The sequence below is a fragment of the Primulina tabacum genome, chromosome 4 (genome assembly GCF_025594145.1).
Source record: "Primulina tabacum isolate GXHZ01 chromosome 4, ASM2559414v2, whole genome shotgun sequence".
Classification (NCBI taxonomy): domain Eukaryota; kingdom Viridiplantae; phylum Streptophyta; class Magnoliopsida; order Lamiales; family Gesneriaceae; genus Primulina; species Primulina tabacum.
The window spans coordinates 48,585,674-48,602,520 of NC_134553.1; the positions used below are offsets into that span (position 1 = coordinate 48,585,674).

At 36.7% G+C, this 16,847-nt stretch overlaps 3 protein-coding genes across 3 annotated transcripts; 1 reads left to right on the forward strand and 2 right to left on the reverse strand.

The window, feature by feature from the left end:
* Positions 1-1,178: 1,178 nt before the first annotated feature.
* Positions 1,179-4,159, reverse strand: LOC142543644 (26S proteasome regulatory subunit 4 homolog A). Its single transcript, XM_075651021.1, has 6 exons — positions 3,605-4,159; positions 3,107-3,352; positions 2,307-2,476; positions 2,010-2,226; positions 1,762-1,902; positions 1,179-1,389 (listed from the first exon to the last, which is right to left on the reverse strand). The coding sequence occupies exons 1-6, from the start codon at positions 4,079-4,081 to the stop codon at positions 1,306-1,308; spliced, it is 1,335 nt and encodes a 444-aa protein (XP_075507136.1). The 5' UTR covers positions 4,082-4,159; the 3' UTR covers positions 1,179-1,305.
* A 638-nt stretch (positions 4,160-4,797) lies between these two features.
* On the forward strand, positions 4,798-7,061 carry LOC142543646 (uncharacterized). The gene is made up of 7 exons (XM_075651023.1): positions 4,798-4,974; positions 5,054-5,085; positions 5,192-5,248; positions 5,803-5,889; positions 6,196-6,284; positions 6,456-6,506; positions 6,630-7,061. The coding sequence occupies exons 1-7, from the start codon at positions 4,901-4,903 to the stop codon at positions 6,651-6,653; spliced, it is 414 nt and encodes a 137-aa protein (XP_075507138.1). The 5' UTR covers positions 4,798-4,900; the 3' UTR covers positions 6,654-7,061.
* LOC142543645 (transcription factor PIF1-like) lies at positions 6,722-12,105 on the reverse strand. The gene is made up of 8 exons (XM_075651022.1): positions 10,895-12,105; positions 10,064-10,805; positions 8,414-8,512; positions 8,236-8,301; positions 8,004-8,069; positions 7,476-7,862; positions 7,246-7,324; positions 6,722-7,072 (listed from the first exon to the last, which is right to left on the reverse strand). Exons 1-7 carry the CDS (start codon positions 10,990-10,992, stop codon positions 7,259-7,261), a joined length of 1,524 nt encoding a protein of 507 aa, XP_075507137.1. The 5' UTR covers positions 10,993-12,105; the 3' UTR covers positions 6,722-7,072; positions 7,246-7,258.
* Between the last annotated feature and the right edge of the window lie 4,742 nt (positions 12,106-16,847).

Here is a 16,847-nt window from a genome sequence, read left to right on the forward strand (position 1 = left end):
ATGCATGTAGATATATAAAATTTGATATTAACTAGGTGCGAAACAAAAAATTTGAAAACCAAGACAATGGACCAATTTGACTACACAAATTATTGAGGTGCCATAATTGTTTATGATGGATAGAGCGATTGAACCATGATGTTATACGGTTTAAAATATTTGAGTAGCATCATTACAACTAACTATAACTCTTGGTAAAGCGGTAAACGCTTGATCGTATACGAATTACAATTTAAAAATATTCTGTGCAATTAGATTTTTAAATTTCTCTGCACCATTTATGTTATATTATACACTACACAAATATATAGTATAAAATTTTATATTATATAAAGATTTACTTGCCGAAAATAAAGACAATTATATCATATATATATCGATTACTATATATAATACAAGAGCATCATATAGTAACTATATAGAGTAATGGGATTTTGGATTTGTCTAAAACATCTTCCATCTCATCAAATTAATTACACGGTTTTACTATATTATATATTTTTATTTTATTTATCTACCACTCTTTCAATTTCAAAATTTTGTAATTTTTATTTTAAAATAATTTTTTCACGAAATACACGCATCACGTCTACCACAGTATGCTAAAATACAAAAGGTGGCTGGAGATTTCATTCCATGATCACCTATAGGGCCATAGATGAACTGCATATACGGAAACGGCACACGAAGATTCCTGTTGAAGCATATACTCGGGGTGGATGCAGAGCGGACGATTTTATTCTATTTTATGCGACGTGATTTAACTGGAATAAGAGTCTCGATATGAAATGTGCATTGATAAAAATTACCTCTAACCAAGTTATACATTTACATGTATATTTCATCAATGATCCATTTCTTCTCAGCTGGGGTCGCATAAGTTTGAACCCACTTTAAAACAAAACTTCCACAGTCCATTTTCAAAAAACGTCCATTTATCCGCAATTAGTGCAGTCCAACCAGACATTTCCATAGTCTTCTGAAATATCCATGCCATATGTTAGATATTAAATGTGTCAAATTTAATTTATTTGAATAAAATCGAATTGATTTACAAGAAACAACACCAGCTATCATTTAAAATAACTTATTTACTCTTATACAACAAACAATTCATTATTTTGCACTACAAAATTATATAATATTATAATATCAAGTTATTGAGTACCCACAGCACGAGAATGGTAATGCATGGAATCAATTTGCTGTCAGATAAAACATTCAGGTACAAGTGAAATCAAGAAACGAACATTGATAAGTTCCACAAATAGAGAAGTGAACTGATACATATTTCCTTTATAATCATCACATATAAAGACCCTCTGGTACGCCTTCTTTCTTCTTGAACATAACCTTGTCTTTGGCCTTCTTGAAATCGGCATGCATCACCTACATAAGTAGGAAAAATTTGATATTGATAACCAGAATACAGCAAATCCATACATATTATGATATTAAAGGGCTTAATTGTTCAGAATTTTTCACATCCAACAGCTGCCACTCCAATGTCGGGGATATCGAAATGGTGTTCCAATGTCATGTCTAGTTTACATCAAGAAACCCATACGTTTAGGATCATTTCACATCCATTTTCAGGATAAAGTGAATTGAAAGATGCTTTTCCTTCACAAAGATTTTCTGATATATGCACTTCACTAACTTCAGTATCATATTTACTGAGTAAGGGAAGCAACAAAAATACATAATGATGATAAACACCATAACATTGCACTAGATTATTCCTCGCAAGGATTTGCTTACCTTCATGCGACGCTCTCTCAAGGCAAGCAAACCAGCTTCAGTACATATAGCCTTGATATCAGCTCCAGAAAACTCATCTTTGGTCATAACGAATTCTTCAAGGTTGACATCATCAGACAATGTCATCCTTGATGTGTGTATCTAAACATCAAACAAGTCGCTTATTGAGTGGTGTTGACAGTCATTAAAATGTTGGCATCTCTGTACCAATTCCAGTGTTACATCTATCACAAATAATTCCAAAATACCTGAAAAATACGCCTCCTTGTCTTGATATCTGGAAGAGGAAATTCAATTTTCCGGTCTATTCTACCAGGCCGAAGAAGGGCAGGATCAAGACTTTCAATTTTATTTGTCGCAAGAATTACTTTAACATCTCCTCTTGAATCAAAGCCGTCTAACTGGTTCAGCAATTCTAACATAGTCCTCTGAATTTCACGTTCACCACCTGAATGAGCATCATACCTGTAGAGAGCATTTTCCAATAATTGCATTGATGATAACCGTGCCGAATGATAGCGGACCGACCCAAATGAAAACATTACCTTTTTGTGCCCACTGCATCAATTTCATCAATAAAGACGATAGATGGAGAGAGATCATCAGCGACTCTAAACAATTCCCTCACCAATTTTGGACCATCTCCCAGGTACTTCTGAATTAATTCACTACCAACAACACGCAAGAAAGTAGCTGATGTAGAGTTTGCCACAGCCTGAAGGAAATAAAAAAAAACAAGGATAAGAACACAATGCTTCAAACTCAACTGTTTCCGGATGTAATATAAAACTGATTATTAAAGAAGCCAATCAACTAACAATAACTTAATCCTACAGCCATGAGCCATCGATCATGCCCATGGCAGGAGCCATCCACAATACTCAGCAATCATATATTGTCGTAAACAAATTCCACTCAGAACCCTTCATATTCAGCATTTATCTAGGGATTCATGCACTAAGCCCCAAAAGGAAAAAAGTTGTTAAAAAAATTATCCAGCTTGACAGAGAAAAACTAAAAAATTAAGCACAACAGAAAATGTCACCACATGCTTCAAATACTTTCAACTATCCCTCGTCATATGAATCACCAGTATGTAGCCCAAAACGTAGTTATCAAAGAAACAGCAGCCGATCGGGATACAAGGTTCTCCCTGTTCTCCCCACCGTAACACATCAAGAATAAAACAACTATAACTCGCCCATTAAAAAACAAACATCGTGACACTGACAATAAGGCCCACATTACATATCAACATTCATCTTATTCACAGAGGACATATGCATCTCAAAATACACAATGGAAGAAATAGGAAACCAACTAAAGAAAGTAAAAATATACCAACCTTTGCTAGCAGTGTTTTTCCAGTTCCAGGTTCTCCGTAAAGGATGACGCCCTTGGGAGGTTTAATTCCAATGTCCTCGTACAATTCAGGGTGAGTCAATGGAAGCTCAACCGCCTCTTTAATCTCCTGAATCTGAGCATCAAGCCCACCAATATCTGCATAAGACTCTAATGGAGCCTTTTCAACCTTCATGACAGATACCATAGGATCCACTTCATCCTGAAGCAGTCCAACAACAGAAAGGACCTGCAAAAAGGAAATTTTCCAATTCAATTCATCTACATTTTTCAACCGATTTAGCTAATTCAGGTATTTTCTTTAAGATGCATAACTTTACTAAATCTTACCACTCGGAACTTCTGTCTCAAAATATTAATGGTAGAATACGAGCATACAAAAAGTAGCATTTCGGACAACAATTCCAGTTCAGCCCTAATTTCCCATTTCTATCTCCAAATTCAATAACCCTAACTCAACAAATCAAAGCACAAACAATACCTTATTGTGCATAAGAATAGCGCATCCAGGCTCGAGCTGATCCTTATCCACGAACGACAAGATCCCGACGTAGTACTCCGGCCCCACCGACGATGATACAATAGCGTGATTCTCATCAATCAGCTCCTCTAAATTTCCAACACTCATGGGTGTCCCCCTTAAATCATCAACCTTCGATCGATCCTCCTCAGTCTTTTCCTCCTGCGGCTTCAACCTCTCTTGATTAGCAACGAACTCTTCTTCCATCAACAGATAGTCTTTGATTCGCTCCATCTTCAAAAGCCGCAGCTTGCACTTCGTCAAAGGAGTCACCGTCGGCAACCGAGCCGCCGCTTCTGGACCCTTCTGCTTTCGCTGCTTCCGTCCCACACGAGACGGTGGCGCAGCCGGCTCGAATTTCTTCTCCTTCTTATCTCCGTCGTTCTTCCGGTCCCCGGGGAGTTGCCTGTTCAAACCACCAGGAGTACCCTGACCCATGATTTCTAATTTGAAATTGAGAATTGAAATTAGGGCTTCTGTCTCAGCGAAGAAAGAGTTATGGGGAAACAGTGAAGCAACATCATAATGACTTAAATATTTTTAAAAAAATAAAATTGTCATTTATCTTAATATTTTTTAAATATACTAAATAAAACTCAATATCGATATTTACGTTTAGGGATGTAAACGAACCAAACCGTTTGTGAGCTATTCGAAGCTCGATTCGATAAAAGCTCGTTTGAGCTCGTTTAACGAGGTTCGTTAAGATAAATAAAAGTAACTCAAGCTTTCCAGTATTCGGCTCGTTAGCTCGTGAACATGTTCGTTGGTAAGTTCATGAGTAATGTTTTAGATGAAAAAATAATAGTTTTGATATTTGATTTATTGATTTTGCATATTATTTATGAAATATATAGAAAAATCTATTAAATTTATTTATTATAATAAATTTTCAAATTTTAATAAGAATAATATATTTTTCTTTAAATATATAATTTACTTTTTAATTAATTTAATTAAAATTTAAATATATAATTCATATTTATTAAGCTTGTTTAGGCTCGATAAAGCCTTAAATAAGCTCGTGAGCCATACATATATTCGTTAAATAAAGCTCAAGCTCGGCTCGATTATAAACGAACCAAGCTCAAACATTCAAGAGTTCGATTCGGCTCGGCTCGATTACATCCCTGACGTAACGGGCCTGAAGCCCAATCTTAAGAAAGCCCAAGAAACGCCTCTACAGACTACGAAGGTAAGGCAAGCAATCGGCGTGAAGCTCTGGAACGAACTTGCAAAAACCGCTGAGATTGAATCATGGCACCCAGAAAATGCGAAGTGTGTGCGGAAGCGCAATCAAAATACAAGTGCCCTATCTGTGTGATACCCTAGTGCGTTGATTTCTCCATGTGTATTGATTTTCTAAATCTTTCGACTTGATTTGACGATGATTTTGTTGATTTCTTGCAGTTGTTCGGTGGTGTGTTTCAAGAAACACAATGGTAGTGTAATGAATTGATTCTTTTACAGCAGTTTTGCCATTTGTTACTTTGGATTTGCAGTTGGGATATATGCCTGTAACTTTTTTTTTATGCGATGTTTACCCAGAAATTCCTTGCAAAAAACTGGAATCTCCTGTGGAAGTTAAAGTTTCCGAGGCAACCGGTACTTATTATTTTCCAAAAGTATTTTGTATTTTAGTTGATCAAAGGAATTCGTGATGGAATGTCGAGGTCATTTTAATGGAAAAAGACTTCTGCTTTTGAGAGAAACTGTTTATTTAGGTGCTGTCGACCATATACCCCATATGAATTACATTTATGGGATCGTATTAGTTAAGCAAGGGATTAAGCACTTGTTAATTTTTGTCGTAGCTTGGTGCTGCTGCAATACAATTATAACTGATTTATTTTCTTTGATAATTGTATGATTTTCTTGAGACTTATATGATGCTGACTCTTTCATGGTTGGTTTATGGATAAGAACTCTGCAAGTTTTTACGCACCGTTTAAGTTAGTAAAACACTTTTATTGTAGTTTTGATAATATGTGGTTGTGTTTGAGTTCATGGTAAGAAGGAATTGTTTGATCAGACCTTTCTCTGTTTCTTGAAGTGAGTTATTTACTCCTTTGGTAATGGTTTAAGGAAGTTCTATCTGATTATACTATTTATTTGGTACTTGAAGTTACATGACTTTTTATACTACATTCTTGCATTAGCTATTTCACCAATCGTGAATGATGAGAAACCGCTTTATGTTGAGGAGCCAAGTGAAGTGTTGCAAGGAGTACAACTAGAGTCGATAGGTAAGAATATCACCTAGTTTTCTGTTACATTCATCGCAATTTCCCAAGCTAAGGTATGGAGAAGGTGTGTCTAACAAATGACCATAATCTGAGTTGTTCTTCATATCTCTCTACTACGGTTGTGCTTGTTTCCATCTGTTTGTGACAGAATGCATATATCTTAAGTTTGTCTGCAACATTGTTTACAGGTATGCTATAACTTTTGGAAATGCATTTGAAAGAGAAATTTTCTCGAGGCATGTTGCGTGTAGTTCCTAAAATTTGTGTTGATGAATTCTCATGTTCTCTCTCTCCTTGATGCTGCAGCTTCTTCTAGTGAAATCCGGGATGCAATAAAGGATGAAAAACTTAAGAAACTTATATGTGACATAGATTCTGCCTTGGATCCTGAGAAGGTAATTTTAATTAAAAGATTTTACCAGCATTTGAAATCCATTTTTTTAACTCAATAGTTTGATTTCATGAAGTTTGAATGTTCCAAAACTGTGGATCAAAACAAAAAATTTCAGTCTCAAAGCAAACTTCTGAATATGTGAATATTGCTGTGTGTTTTTGTACTTTAATAGGAGCTTCATAAAGTAATGGAAATGGAGGAATTCCGACTGTTCACTGAAAAGGTATTTACTTATTTCTACCAGTCCAATTTCAATTCTTTAAGTTAAACTGTACTTCCCAGGATATAAATGAACATGGTTTCATTAAATTAACAGTTGAGTGAACTTGCATTTTCATATTTGCAGATCCTGGCCACCATAACTCCATAAAACGGAGCGTATTTCACAGCTTTTTGGGGATTGAAGGAATTTTTAATGGAAGTGCATAATTTTTTGCGATCTGACTTTGTTTCGTGAAATCAAAAGGAGTAACAGCCAAATCAAAGGTTATTAATACTCAAAAACCAGACTGTTGCTGTACCACGTGAATTTGTGACGTATTATTCATCTCAAAGTTTCAGAATGCAAGAAAAGTGTTCCAGTCCATCCAAGATAAATATAAGAAAATCTGCTACTATGGTAATAGGTACAGGTCAGGTGTCTAATGTCTATGCTTGTGCTCTACTCTCTTACAAAATTTAGTCGGGCGGATGACTTGCTTATGTGATTGCCTTGAATTCAACTTGAAACTTTTGTTTCAGACAATGATGTTATCCTAGTCCATCATGGTTCTCAACACCATTATTGCACTGCAATTACAAAGACAAAACGTCGATCGATGGTTCCTTCACAGTATATTAAACAATCCAAAGAATTTCAATAATATCCAACAGTTTTTAGTGATCGTAAGTATGATATTTTATTTTTTCTAAAAAAGTGATATTTTATGAATATAAGAAATATGACTATACGGATTTCCTACCAGATTGATGCTTCTAAGTGTTTCCAATATCTTTTCTGTTACTAGGCTGCTTGCTAATAGATTGTACCACAGTTTGATTCTGCAAAACAAGTGGAGGGGACTTGTCAATATAAATAACTACCCGAAAAACATGTCCTGCATAAGTTGATATGCAAGTATTTTCATAAGTAATCTACTGAATAATCTGACAGCAGATACCAACAATTCAGTGTGTGGCAATGTAAACTTGCCTGTGGTAATGGTGGTTGTGCCTGGCGGGGACCGAGAAATTGCTGATATGGTTCGTTAAAATTTTGCATTTGCGGCTGGTTTGGATTATGGGAGACTGCTGAATTTGAAGTGGGATCAGTCTGATTAGAAGCTTGAATTCTCGAAGGGTCAGTTACAGAAACTGGTGGCAGATGAAATGCAGGCATCGGAAAACAAGCACTCATATGTGCTGCTGCTGGATTTGGCAATGCTGAACCGGGTAGCATAGATGGATAGGGCATCATAGGTCGATTCATGCTCATATCCATTCCCATTCCCAGCCCCATGCCCATTCCCATTACAGGCATGTATTGCTGCATACCAGGGTACATCATGGGAACCATTCCACATCCCATGGACATCATCATCTGCAGGTACATTTTCACCAACTTCTTCTCATAAGTTTGAGTAGATGTGACAGGGTTACTAAATAAAGCTCCAAAGTTATCATATCAAGAGTGTCTCCTTTCCAAGATTGAGTCTGAAAAACGAGATGTTAGAAACCATACCTGTACTTGGAGTTGTAGTGATTTCAAGTACTCAATTGCCTCATCCAACATCGAAGCCTTGTCTGACTGAATTTTGGAAAGATAATCGATTCAATCTTTATGTCTTACAGACCACTTTCCATAAAATATAACCAGGGCGATTAGGGATGGATCCAGAAGGGCTAATAGCATAGTAGGGACAAGTGAACGTACATAATAATTGAAATTTTTCATAATTTCTAAGCTTTCTGACCTTGTTGCATCGAGGTATGAGTTCCTGGAGTGCCTTCATCTTTTCATTTATCCTATCTCGACGCCTCTGCATTGATAACAACTTCAATCATTTCAATAAGTAAGTCCTTTCTACAACATTAAAAAGATTGAAAAAGTTTAGCATTCAAATCAGGAAACAATCATAAATCCACACAAACCCTTTCGGACAGATTGTGCACTTCTGCCGCACGAGACTTTTTTGTTAATGTTGAACCGTGAGCTTGCGGTTTGATGTCTGTAGCTTGGAACTCGGTATCCTATAATTACACCAAACAGAAGCAGAAATAAGATAAACTGATCATCAAATGTAACAAGCACTAAATCACTCTTTACACTTATGCTTCGTTATACTCTTTAAATTGGATTAACTGATATAAATCAATGTACAACATTAACAACTTAACACCTGTCCAAAGGTGTCCCTTTTCCATACCAACCCAATCCAACTCTATCAACTCAACTCTTTAAAACTGATCTTATTTTTAAAATAACCGACCCAACCGAAATATTTATGAGATCGAACTACATGAATTTAAAGAACCTAACTCATTGAAAATACTAACATAACTAAACTAACCCAATAAGACAGAAATCTTTTCTTCAAAAGCTTTTCTCTTATGGTATTTTGATTATTTATTAAATTTTACACCAACCCACATAAATTATTTGTGATCCAACAGAGTCTGATTTTGCCTATTTTGTTTTACTCCAAAGGCCAATGGTAACATTCTGTAGGTGTTCCCCGTGATCCCGCACAGAAAACTTGGTTCTCCCCAATCCAGCCAGCCACATAAATCCCTCTTCATTTTTTTAATTATATGTTATTATATTATTACCATAATTCAAAGTGCCCCCTGCAACCGAAAACCTTGTGGCATGCAGCCTGCCTACCCACGTGGCAAAATGCCATTTTGCCGACGCTGGCATATGCCACGTGTACTACCATGACCATTCGTGGTTGTCAGAATCCCAAAATACGGAGAAAAAAGAAATGTTAGATTTAATACAAAATTAAATATAAAACTTTCATCTCTATTTATTATTTAACAATCATGATAGAAATATTTGGATGAACAATTAACAGTATAGAGCCATTTGGATAGTGGGTGTACACAAGCTAGCAATAAAATGGTTTATTGCATCACATTTGTAAACTACAAACTTGAGTTACAAAATTTTGTAGGACCATAAATATCATCAACAACCATATAGTTTACAAATATTATACCTTTTCAATGGCCCCATTACTGTTATATATTCTAAAGTTAAATATGAATAGAGATTAAAGTTGCATTTGGATCGAATCAATAGTTGAGGGATTTGAAATATGTTTGACTTGGTTTAAATAATAATTTAAAGTTATATTTGCATGGATGAGCCAAAGGATATTAAATTCTTGGATTTGATGGATGAATCTTAAATTCATATTTTCCTTATTCACACGTTACTTACATAAAGTACGATAAATTTCAAATAACTTCATTATTGAGTGAAAAGAGAGATAAATTTGAGATTTATGGTATCTGAAACTATAAAAATATATTTGAATATATTAAAATTTATCAATTCAAATATAACGTGATATTGAAATGAATGGATTTGAAAAATAATCAAATAATTTGATTAGAAGGAAATCCTTCCAATGAACCTAATTGTAAAAAACTTATTCTCCAACCAAATATAATTTTTTTTAAAAAAAAACAAACCTACCGGTTTTCGATCTCACTTTTGAGTTTTGATTGAGTTAAATAATTAGTAATAAAAGAGTATTAAATAAGGTAAGGACTGTTAAGTTTAATGTAGCTGACCTCCTTCGGAAGCTCGCTGTATCCGGCTTCTCTTCCTTTCCGCTTCCGGTCTTCCGCCACCGACTCCGGAGGACGACGATCTCCGCCAGAACTGAAACTTGCTCCGGAGCAGCTGGGAGAGGACGTAACGGTGAATTCGGCAGGACCTACAGCCACTTCTCCGGCCTCCACCAGAGGGCCGCTTTCGACGTTACGTCCGGGAACGTTCACCTTAGAATCCTCCACCGTGTGAGACACCTGCCCCAAAACCGGGGTCTCATTCGACTCCACAACAGTCAAGGACCTCGCATTCGTCGTCCCCGCCGCCACGCCTGACATCGGTATCCCCGATTCGTTTCTTAACCGGGTCGGTATCCGTGAGATATGGAGGAAGTTCTGTATGCGTGGGGGAACTTGAACCGGCGGCGCGGCAGGGCGGATATCGACCACCGACCGCGGCGGAGCGAGGGCGGTGATAGGTGGTGTAGATGGAGGAGGAGCGGAGTAGAGAAAATCCGCGTACAAGTCGCGGTCGAAGGAGGAAACATCGAGTGGGTACTGAAGCCAAGAAGCCATCTCATCCTCCTGCATGAACAAATGCTGCTGCGTCGGCTCCTCTTCGCCGCCAGGTCGGATCTCTCTCTGCTCCGCCGTAATCACTGTCTCGCAGCCGTCTCCTATCGCAGCTTTCTTCGACGATTTCTGGGTCTGCGCCACAACTTGCCCATTCTGCCATAGCAGCTCCATTATCTCCTCTTCACCTCTGCAAGTAATCCAAAGTGACCACATAATCAATTTCAAGGGTTCCAAATCATCCAAATACGGGTGTTGAAAAACAAGAAGAGTGCTTACATTGCAGGCCTTCTGGGTCTGGAATTGGATAAACCAGAAGACGTAGGAATCGAAAAATCATCTTCCACCTCTTGAAAATCCGGAACACGGTGATTCATCGTCTCCACCTCTCGATTCGTCAACTCAAAATCCCTCTTCAATTCAATCCGGAGGCAAATATCCCAAATAATCCGAATTTCAGCACAAAACAAAACCCTCACTCAACGTTGATCAGCAAATACAAAAAACCCAATAAATTATCGCGTAGGCTATAGATATGGAAACCTGTTTTCGCCCACAAAATTCTTATCTCTTCCAAATGAAAAGGGTCGAGGAAACCGAGTAAAGGGAATAGACAGAAAACCCATTAATAGATCAACCGCCGTATTTGAGAATTTTCCATTAATTTTATCTCGAGCTCTTAGCTTTTTGGAGTTGGAAAAATTGTTGGGTTGTGTTAAATGAGTTGTTGCAGCGAAGATAAGGTGGTGTTTTCTCTTTCGGTGCTGTGCTTTGGTTTTCTCGAATTTGGAATTAATAATAATAATAATAATTTGGGGAAGAAAAGGACGAAAAGTGATGCTGACAGTATGTAAGTATCGAACACAGTGCTGCTCTGTCTTCTTCTTCTTTCACAGTTCTCCACCTTCCATTTTTGTAACCAAATCTTTCAATCATAATCTAACTATTTACACACAATGCCTACATGCATATACATACATATATATGTGTGTGATGATCCCACGAGATATCCTGTTTATCCAAAAGGTACCCGGAAAAACATCAGAAAGATAAAGGTTTACCATCTTACATTATAGTGCTTGGACTTCTGGACCCTAAGCCCTGGCGTTTTCACCTCGTTCCCCATCATAATCTTAGGGCAAAGAATCGATTCTTTTAACAAAATCTGGGAAGCTTTCCTTTATCTGCTGGGAGAAGGTTGGCTTCTTCGAATTGCTTCTTGCATTTGTCAAACTCGGAAGAAGTAATATGCCCTATCTTCAACTGATGCCCTAAAATCCGGGGTTTGAATGAAGGAAATATGTCATTCCTCTTCAGATCACTTGGAGGCCACCATAGCGGATTCCGCCTCTTCGGCACGAGCCTTGTGATGATTGAGTTCTTCCGTCGGAGATTGGGTTCGCGCCTCTGATGATAAGAGTTCAAACTTCAAAGTGGTAGAGAACCAAGGGGTACTCCGGATATCAGAAGTAGAGGGGACTGGTCTTTTGGAGGAGGAGGAAGAATCGGAGCGCACCGCTGCAGATTCATTATAGATTAGTCATTCGCGTTCATTCCAGAGGTAGAATAAGTAGAATCAGACATATTAAAAGAAGACGAGAAGAACTTACAGGGATTTGGAAGAGGTCGGAAAATGTCAAAGTCACCGGAAAAAGAGCGGGGTACGCCGAAATCTTAAGAAATTGAGACGAGAACGCAAAGATGTAAAAGTGTGAAATGAGAAAAATCGATCATTATTTTATATAGGTGGAAGATATTTGATATGGACAGTTGATATCTAAACAAATAAACAATATGATGCACCTCGAAAGTTGTGCAGAGCATACGAAAAGATAGGCTCGGAATAAGAAGCGACACCCGAACTTTCAAATGCTAGGGCTTACATAATGCTAACGTCTAACCCTACATCACATGAATTCAAAATAACAGTGAATTTCTCGCCCAAAGCACATTCGGATTGTTCGAAACAGCGAGTAAGACTCTAGCCCAACTATCTAAGATGGGAGTAATGATACTCCGGAGATATCCGGGTCATCCAAGATGTACCTGGGTTATCTTTAGTCCGGGTTTCGGGTAGTTAAGAATCCAAGAAAGTTAAGCAAACCGACCAGTGTGCAGAAGGAGCCGAGCTCTCAGCTGAGTCCGGTCAATGAAAGCTCGGGTAATGTAATTAGTGGGCAGTACTCCACATCATGTTCATCCACCTGAGCACCCCGGTACATGTGTCATTTCCAGGTTCACAGGTATGAGACGTCATGTCTTGATAATCATTGACATGTTTTTCAGCACACATAAGAGTGATATGACTAGGCTAAAAGTAGTATATGTTGTCAGATTTAACAATGTCAGACATGTCATGAGCGGTCATCTCACCTTGAATAGCAGCTGGACACTGAAAACAAAGTTATCATTGATTTTTATCCTATAAATATCATGTTTGGTTAACAATTGTAAGGCCCTAGATTGTATGTGGATAAAATGAAAAGATGAAGTGTTGCTTGAAGAAAGGGACCGCACCCGCGCCTAGAGAAGCACCGCACCGCGGTGCATGGACAGAAAGTTAGCCATTTTTACAGTAGGGTCACCGCACCCGCGGTCCAAGAAGGAGTGCACCCGCGGTTGATGGACAGAGAGTTGGAAAGTATTTACAGAAATGACACCGCACCCGCGGTTCAAACGTAACCGCACCCGCGTTGATGTCACCGCACCCGCGGTCTTATATGTAGCGCACCCGCGGTCTAGACAGAGCGCACCCGCGGTGCTTGGTGCGAGAAATCCACCTTTGAATTTTATGTTGACACATGGCCTGAGGTATATATAAGTTGAGCATGACTCACTTCTTCTTCATTCCAGCATACCAGCAACGATGGAGAGAGTTTCTTCAAGCCTTTCCCTCCATCTTTATCATTTGGTTGTGTAAGAATTACTCATCCAAAATTTAATCCAAGCTTAGATTCTTGTTCCTCACTTCAAAGGCTACAAGAGGATGTAAGTTGGGTTATGCTTCAGCATGATTTAGATTCCATGTGTTGAAAAATTATGATATGATGGTTATTATGTATTCTTGACATGTTGGACATAGTATATTTGCAACCGGATCGAAGAACGGACACTATATGCTATTGTTATGAAATTCCATCTTGTATGAGTTGAGATAAAGCAGATTTCGGGAGATTATGATTGTTGTTATTGATGTTATGGCTTGTGGATAATATGTTGATTGTTATTGGATGATCGGTATCGAGAAACTATGCCGTTATACCGTCGAATTGTATCAAGATTTGATATTAAACCGTACTAGCATTAGTTGGAGTTATGATTTGATATTGTGCATCTCAACATTGTCATTTCAGATTTGGATTGACAGGTTCGATATCCCTACTTCGAGACTTCGAATTATTCCAACGACAAGAAAGGTATAATTCATGTTCTGTTTGGGGAAGACACAACTCAAATGAGATTCAATTTGAGTTTCCCAATCAAATCACATACTAGAATTGTTGTTTATCTTTTGATATGAATTTGATTTGTTTATAGATTTATATTCAAATCTCTTGATATGATGCTGTCTTGTTTATAGATTTATATTCAAGCCTTTGAGATAGGAGAGTCATTGGCAGACTTGCCAAACTAGATGTTCGGTGGTATCGACGCTTCGGATCAGATTCAGTCCGATTGTAGACATTCGATACAGACATGACCGAAGTCTAGGAATAAGACGTACAGTTACCCCGATTGGGAGGGTAGGTGACATACAGTGACGTCTTATTCACACCGGGATCCCTAGAGTAGAGTCGTGTCGAGTCAAGACATGAGTTCATTTGAATTGCATGCTCATATAGATTGGTTTCATAGACTATGGAACCCATTGTTATTGCTTTCATGCATGATTTATGACTATGTATTAGCATGCATACATGTTTTATACTGGGATTTGTTCTCACCGGAGTTTCCGGCTGTTGTTATGTCTGTATGTGTGCATAACAACAGGTGGGGCAGGATCTGGATCACGACAGAGATGAGTTCGAGATAGCGTGGTGACTTCGGGCGCAGAAGATTACTAGTTGTTTCTTACGAGACTTGTACTACTTGTGGTTGTAGTTTGTATTAAATACTGGTTTATATGAATGTATTAGAACAAGACATGTAATTATGTTTATTGAAATAAAATGAAGAACTATCTTATGCTGTTTATATACATTTGAATTAATGTTAAAAAAAACAAAATTTTGACCCACATTTTTGAATAAAGATCCGATTAATCCCGAAAAGAATTGAGTTAGAGCCCGGGTCCCCACAATAATCATTCATTCAGATATTCTCTCTGTCATTATCAATATGAATAGTTTCAAATTATAATTGGTATGTATAATTATTTGATAAATGTTATTAAATTACATTATGCAAAGTCTGAATTAGTGTACTCATTTCATTTTAATAAATATTTATAACATCTTAATACATATATTAAATTATGAGAATCATATGTAACAATAAATTTTTAAAAAAAATTTATTTGTCATGAATCATTATGAGCAAATCATAACTTGCCGAACAAAAAAATTATATTTAAAATGCCGCTTAATAATAAATAATTTCGATTATTTCCCGAAGGTAGAACAGATTTCCTTTCAACCAATAATCCTATTTATGTTGCAATACATAAACTTTTAAATCGGATCTTCAAATTTGAAGAGAAATATAATTTTCGTATTAAATTTATTTTTCAAGATTAATTTTTTTCTTGTTGATGTGATTTTGAATATTTAATTATGGTTTTGTCTTTATAGATAATGTGATAATTAATGTAATAATTATGCTAAGATTTTTGTGACATGATATTTTTGATTAAAAAGAGTTTGTTTCTAATAAAACTCTTATTTTTTATATTGTGTAGGTTTCCTTGTTGATAAATCATAGGCTATAAATAAGAGGATTTATCTCATGCAAAAGGGAGGTGATTTACGCAGAAGCACATGCATATTATTGCACATTTGCACGCTATAAACTTTAGAGAAAACAATCTACAAGGTTGTTGTTGATCGAAGAGTGCTGAATCCATATGTTGTCGTGATTGTTGGAGACATTTGCAGACAACAACTGTGAAGGAGTTGGCTGAAATTTTTTTTTGTTGCTCCAATTTTGACATTGTGTTTTGCTTCCTTATATACCGTTTTAATGTGGTTCTTTGTTTTAAGAAGCATTTGATTTTCTCAATGTGTTGAAAAAATTGGTTTTTGATTAAAATACCTAGTGATAATTTTTGTGTGAACTCGTTGGTTTTCTAGTGATTATTTTTGCCCTGAGACATCTCGCAAATATTTATACTTGTGCAAAATTTATTATGTTTCATCGTATTTATTTAAAGTTAATTTCTGTTACAACGTTATATATTCCGTTGTATGCTAACTGACATGTTATAACATTTCATGCAACACTTAATTCTGATAAAGCACAAATTTACGGTCACATACAAGCTTACTTATTTTACTGTCAAACAAAATATACCCCATACCTTACAAAGTTGTCGGCTCTTTCTTTGGTACGGGCTCGACGATGGCTTAAACTACTTATTTCCTTGGCCAATGTGATGAATATTCTTGCCAAAGTTGTTTAGGGTTGCCTTGGATGATCGAAATGAACACGGAAAAAGAATAATTCGTTGGACTTTCTACTTTGGTCTATTCGGCTTTTCCATTATGAACAAAAATTAGATACTTATAGACTTTTTAAGTAATCGTAAATATGGAACAAATAATGTACGACATAGAAAAATAATCTTAGTATGAATGAACTTATATTGAATTATCCTTTGTAAATGTGTAAAAAATGATTGGTCAAAACTCTCTGTCGTGCACGCTTGATTATAAAAAAATTTGTACAATCACTTAACATGTACGTCGATGCACTAGTATAATTTTTGGTTTTTACTTTGTCACTGGTTACTTCGACGATTATTAATTATGAAGTAATACAAAACATTTACTTCGTCGATGAATGTAAACTATGAAGTTATATATAAGCTATTACTTCAGCACTTTACGAGATCGATGCAGTAAAAAACATTGTTTTACTTCGGCATCGGTTGAATTCTGGACCTGTTTTCCCTCATTGAACCGGCCAAAGACTTCATTAATTTCTCGTATACGACTTCAATTATAATGCGAAGTAAAATGGTACCCTATTACTTCACGTGCGTCTATTTCGACAATTATCTACCTCTGACTTCATT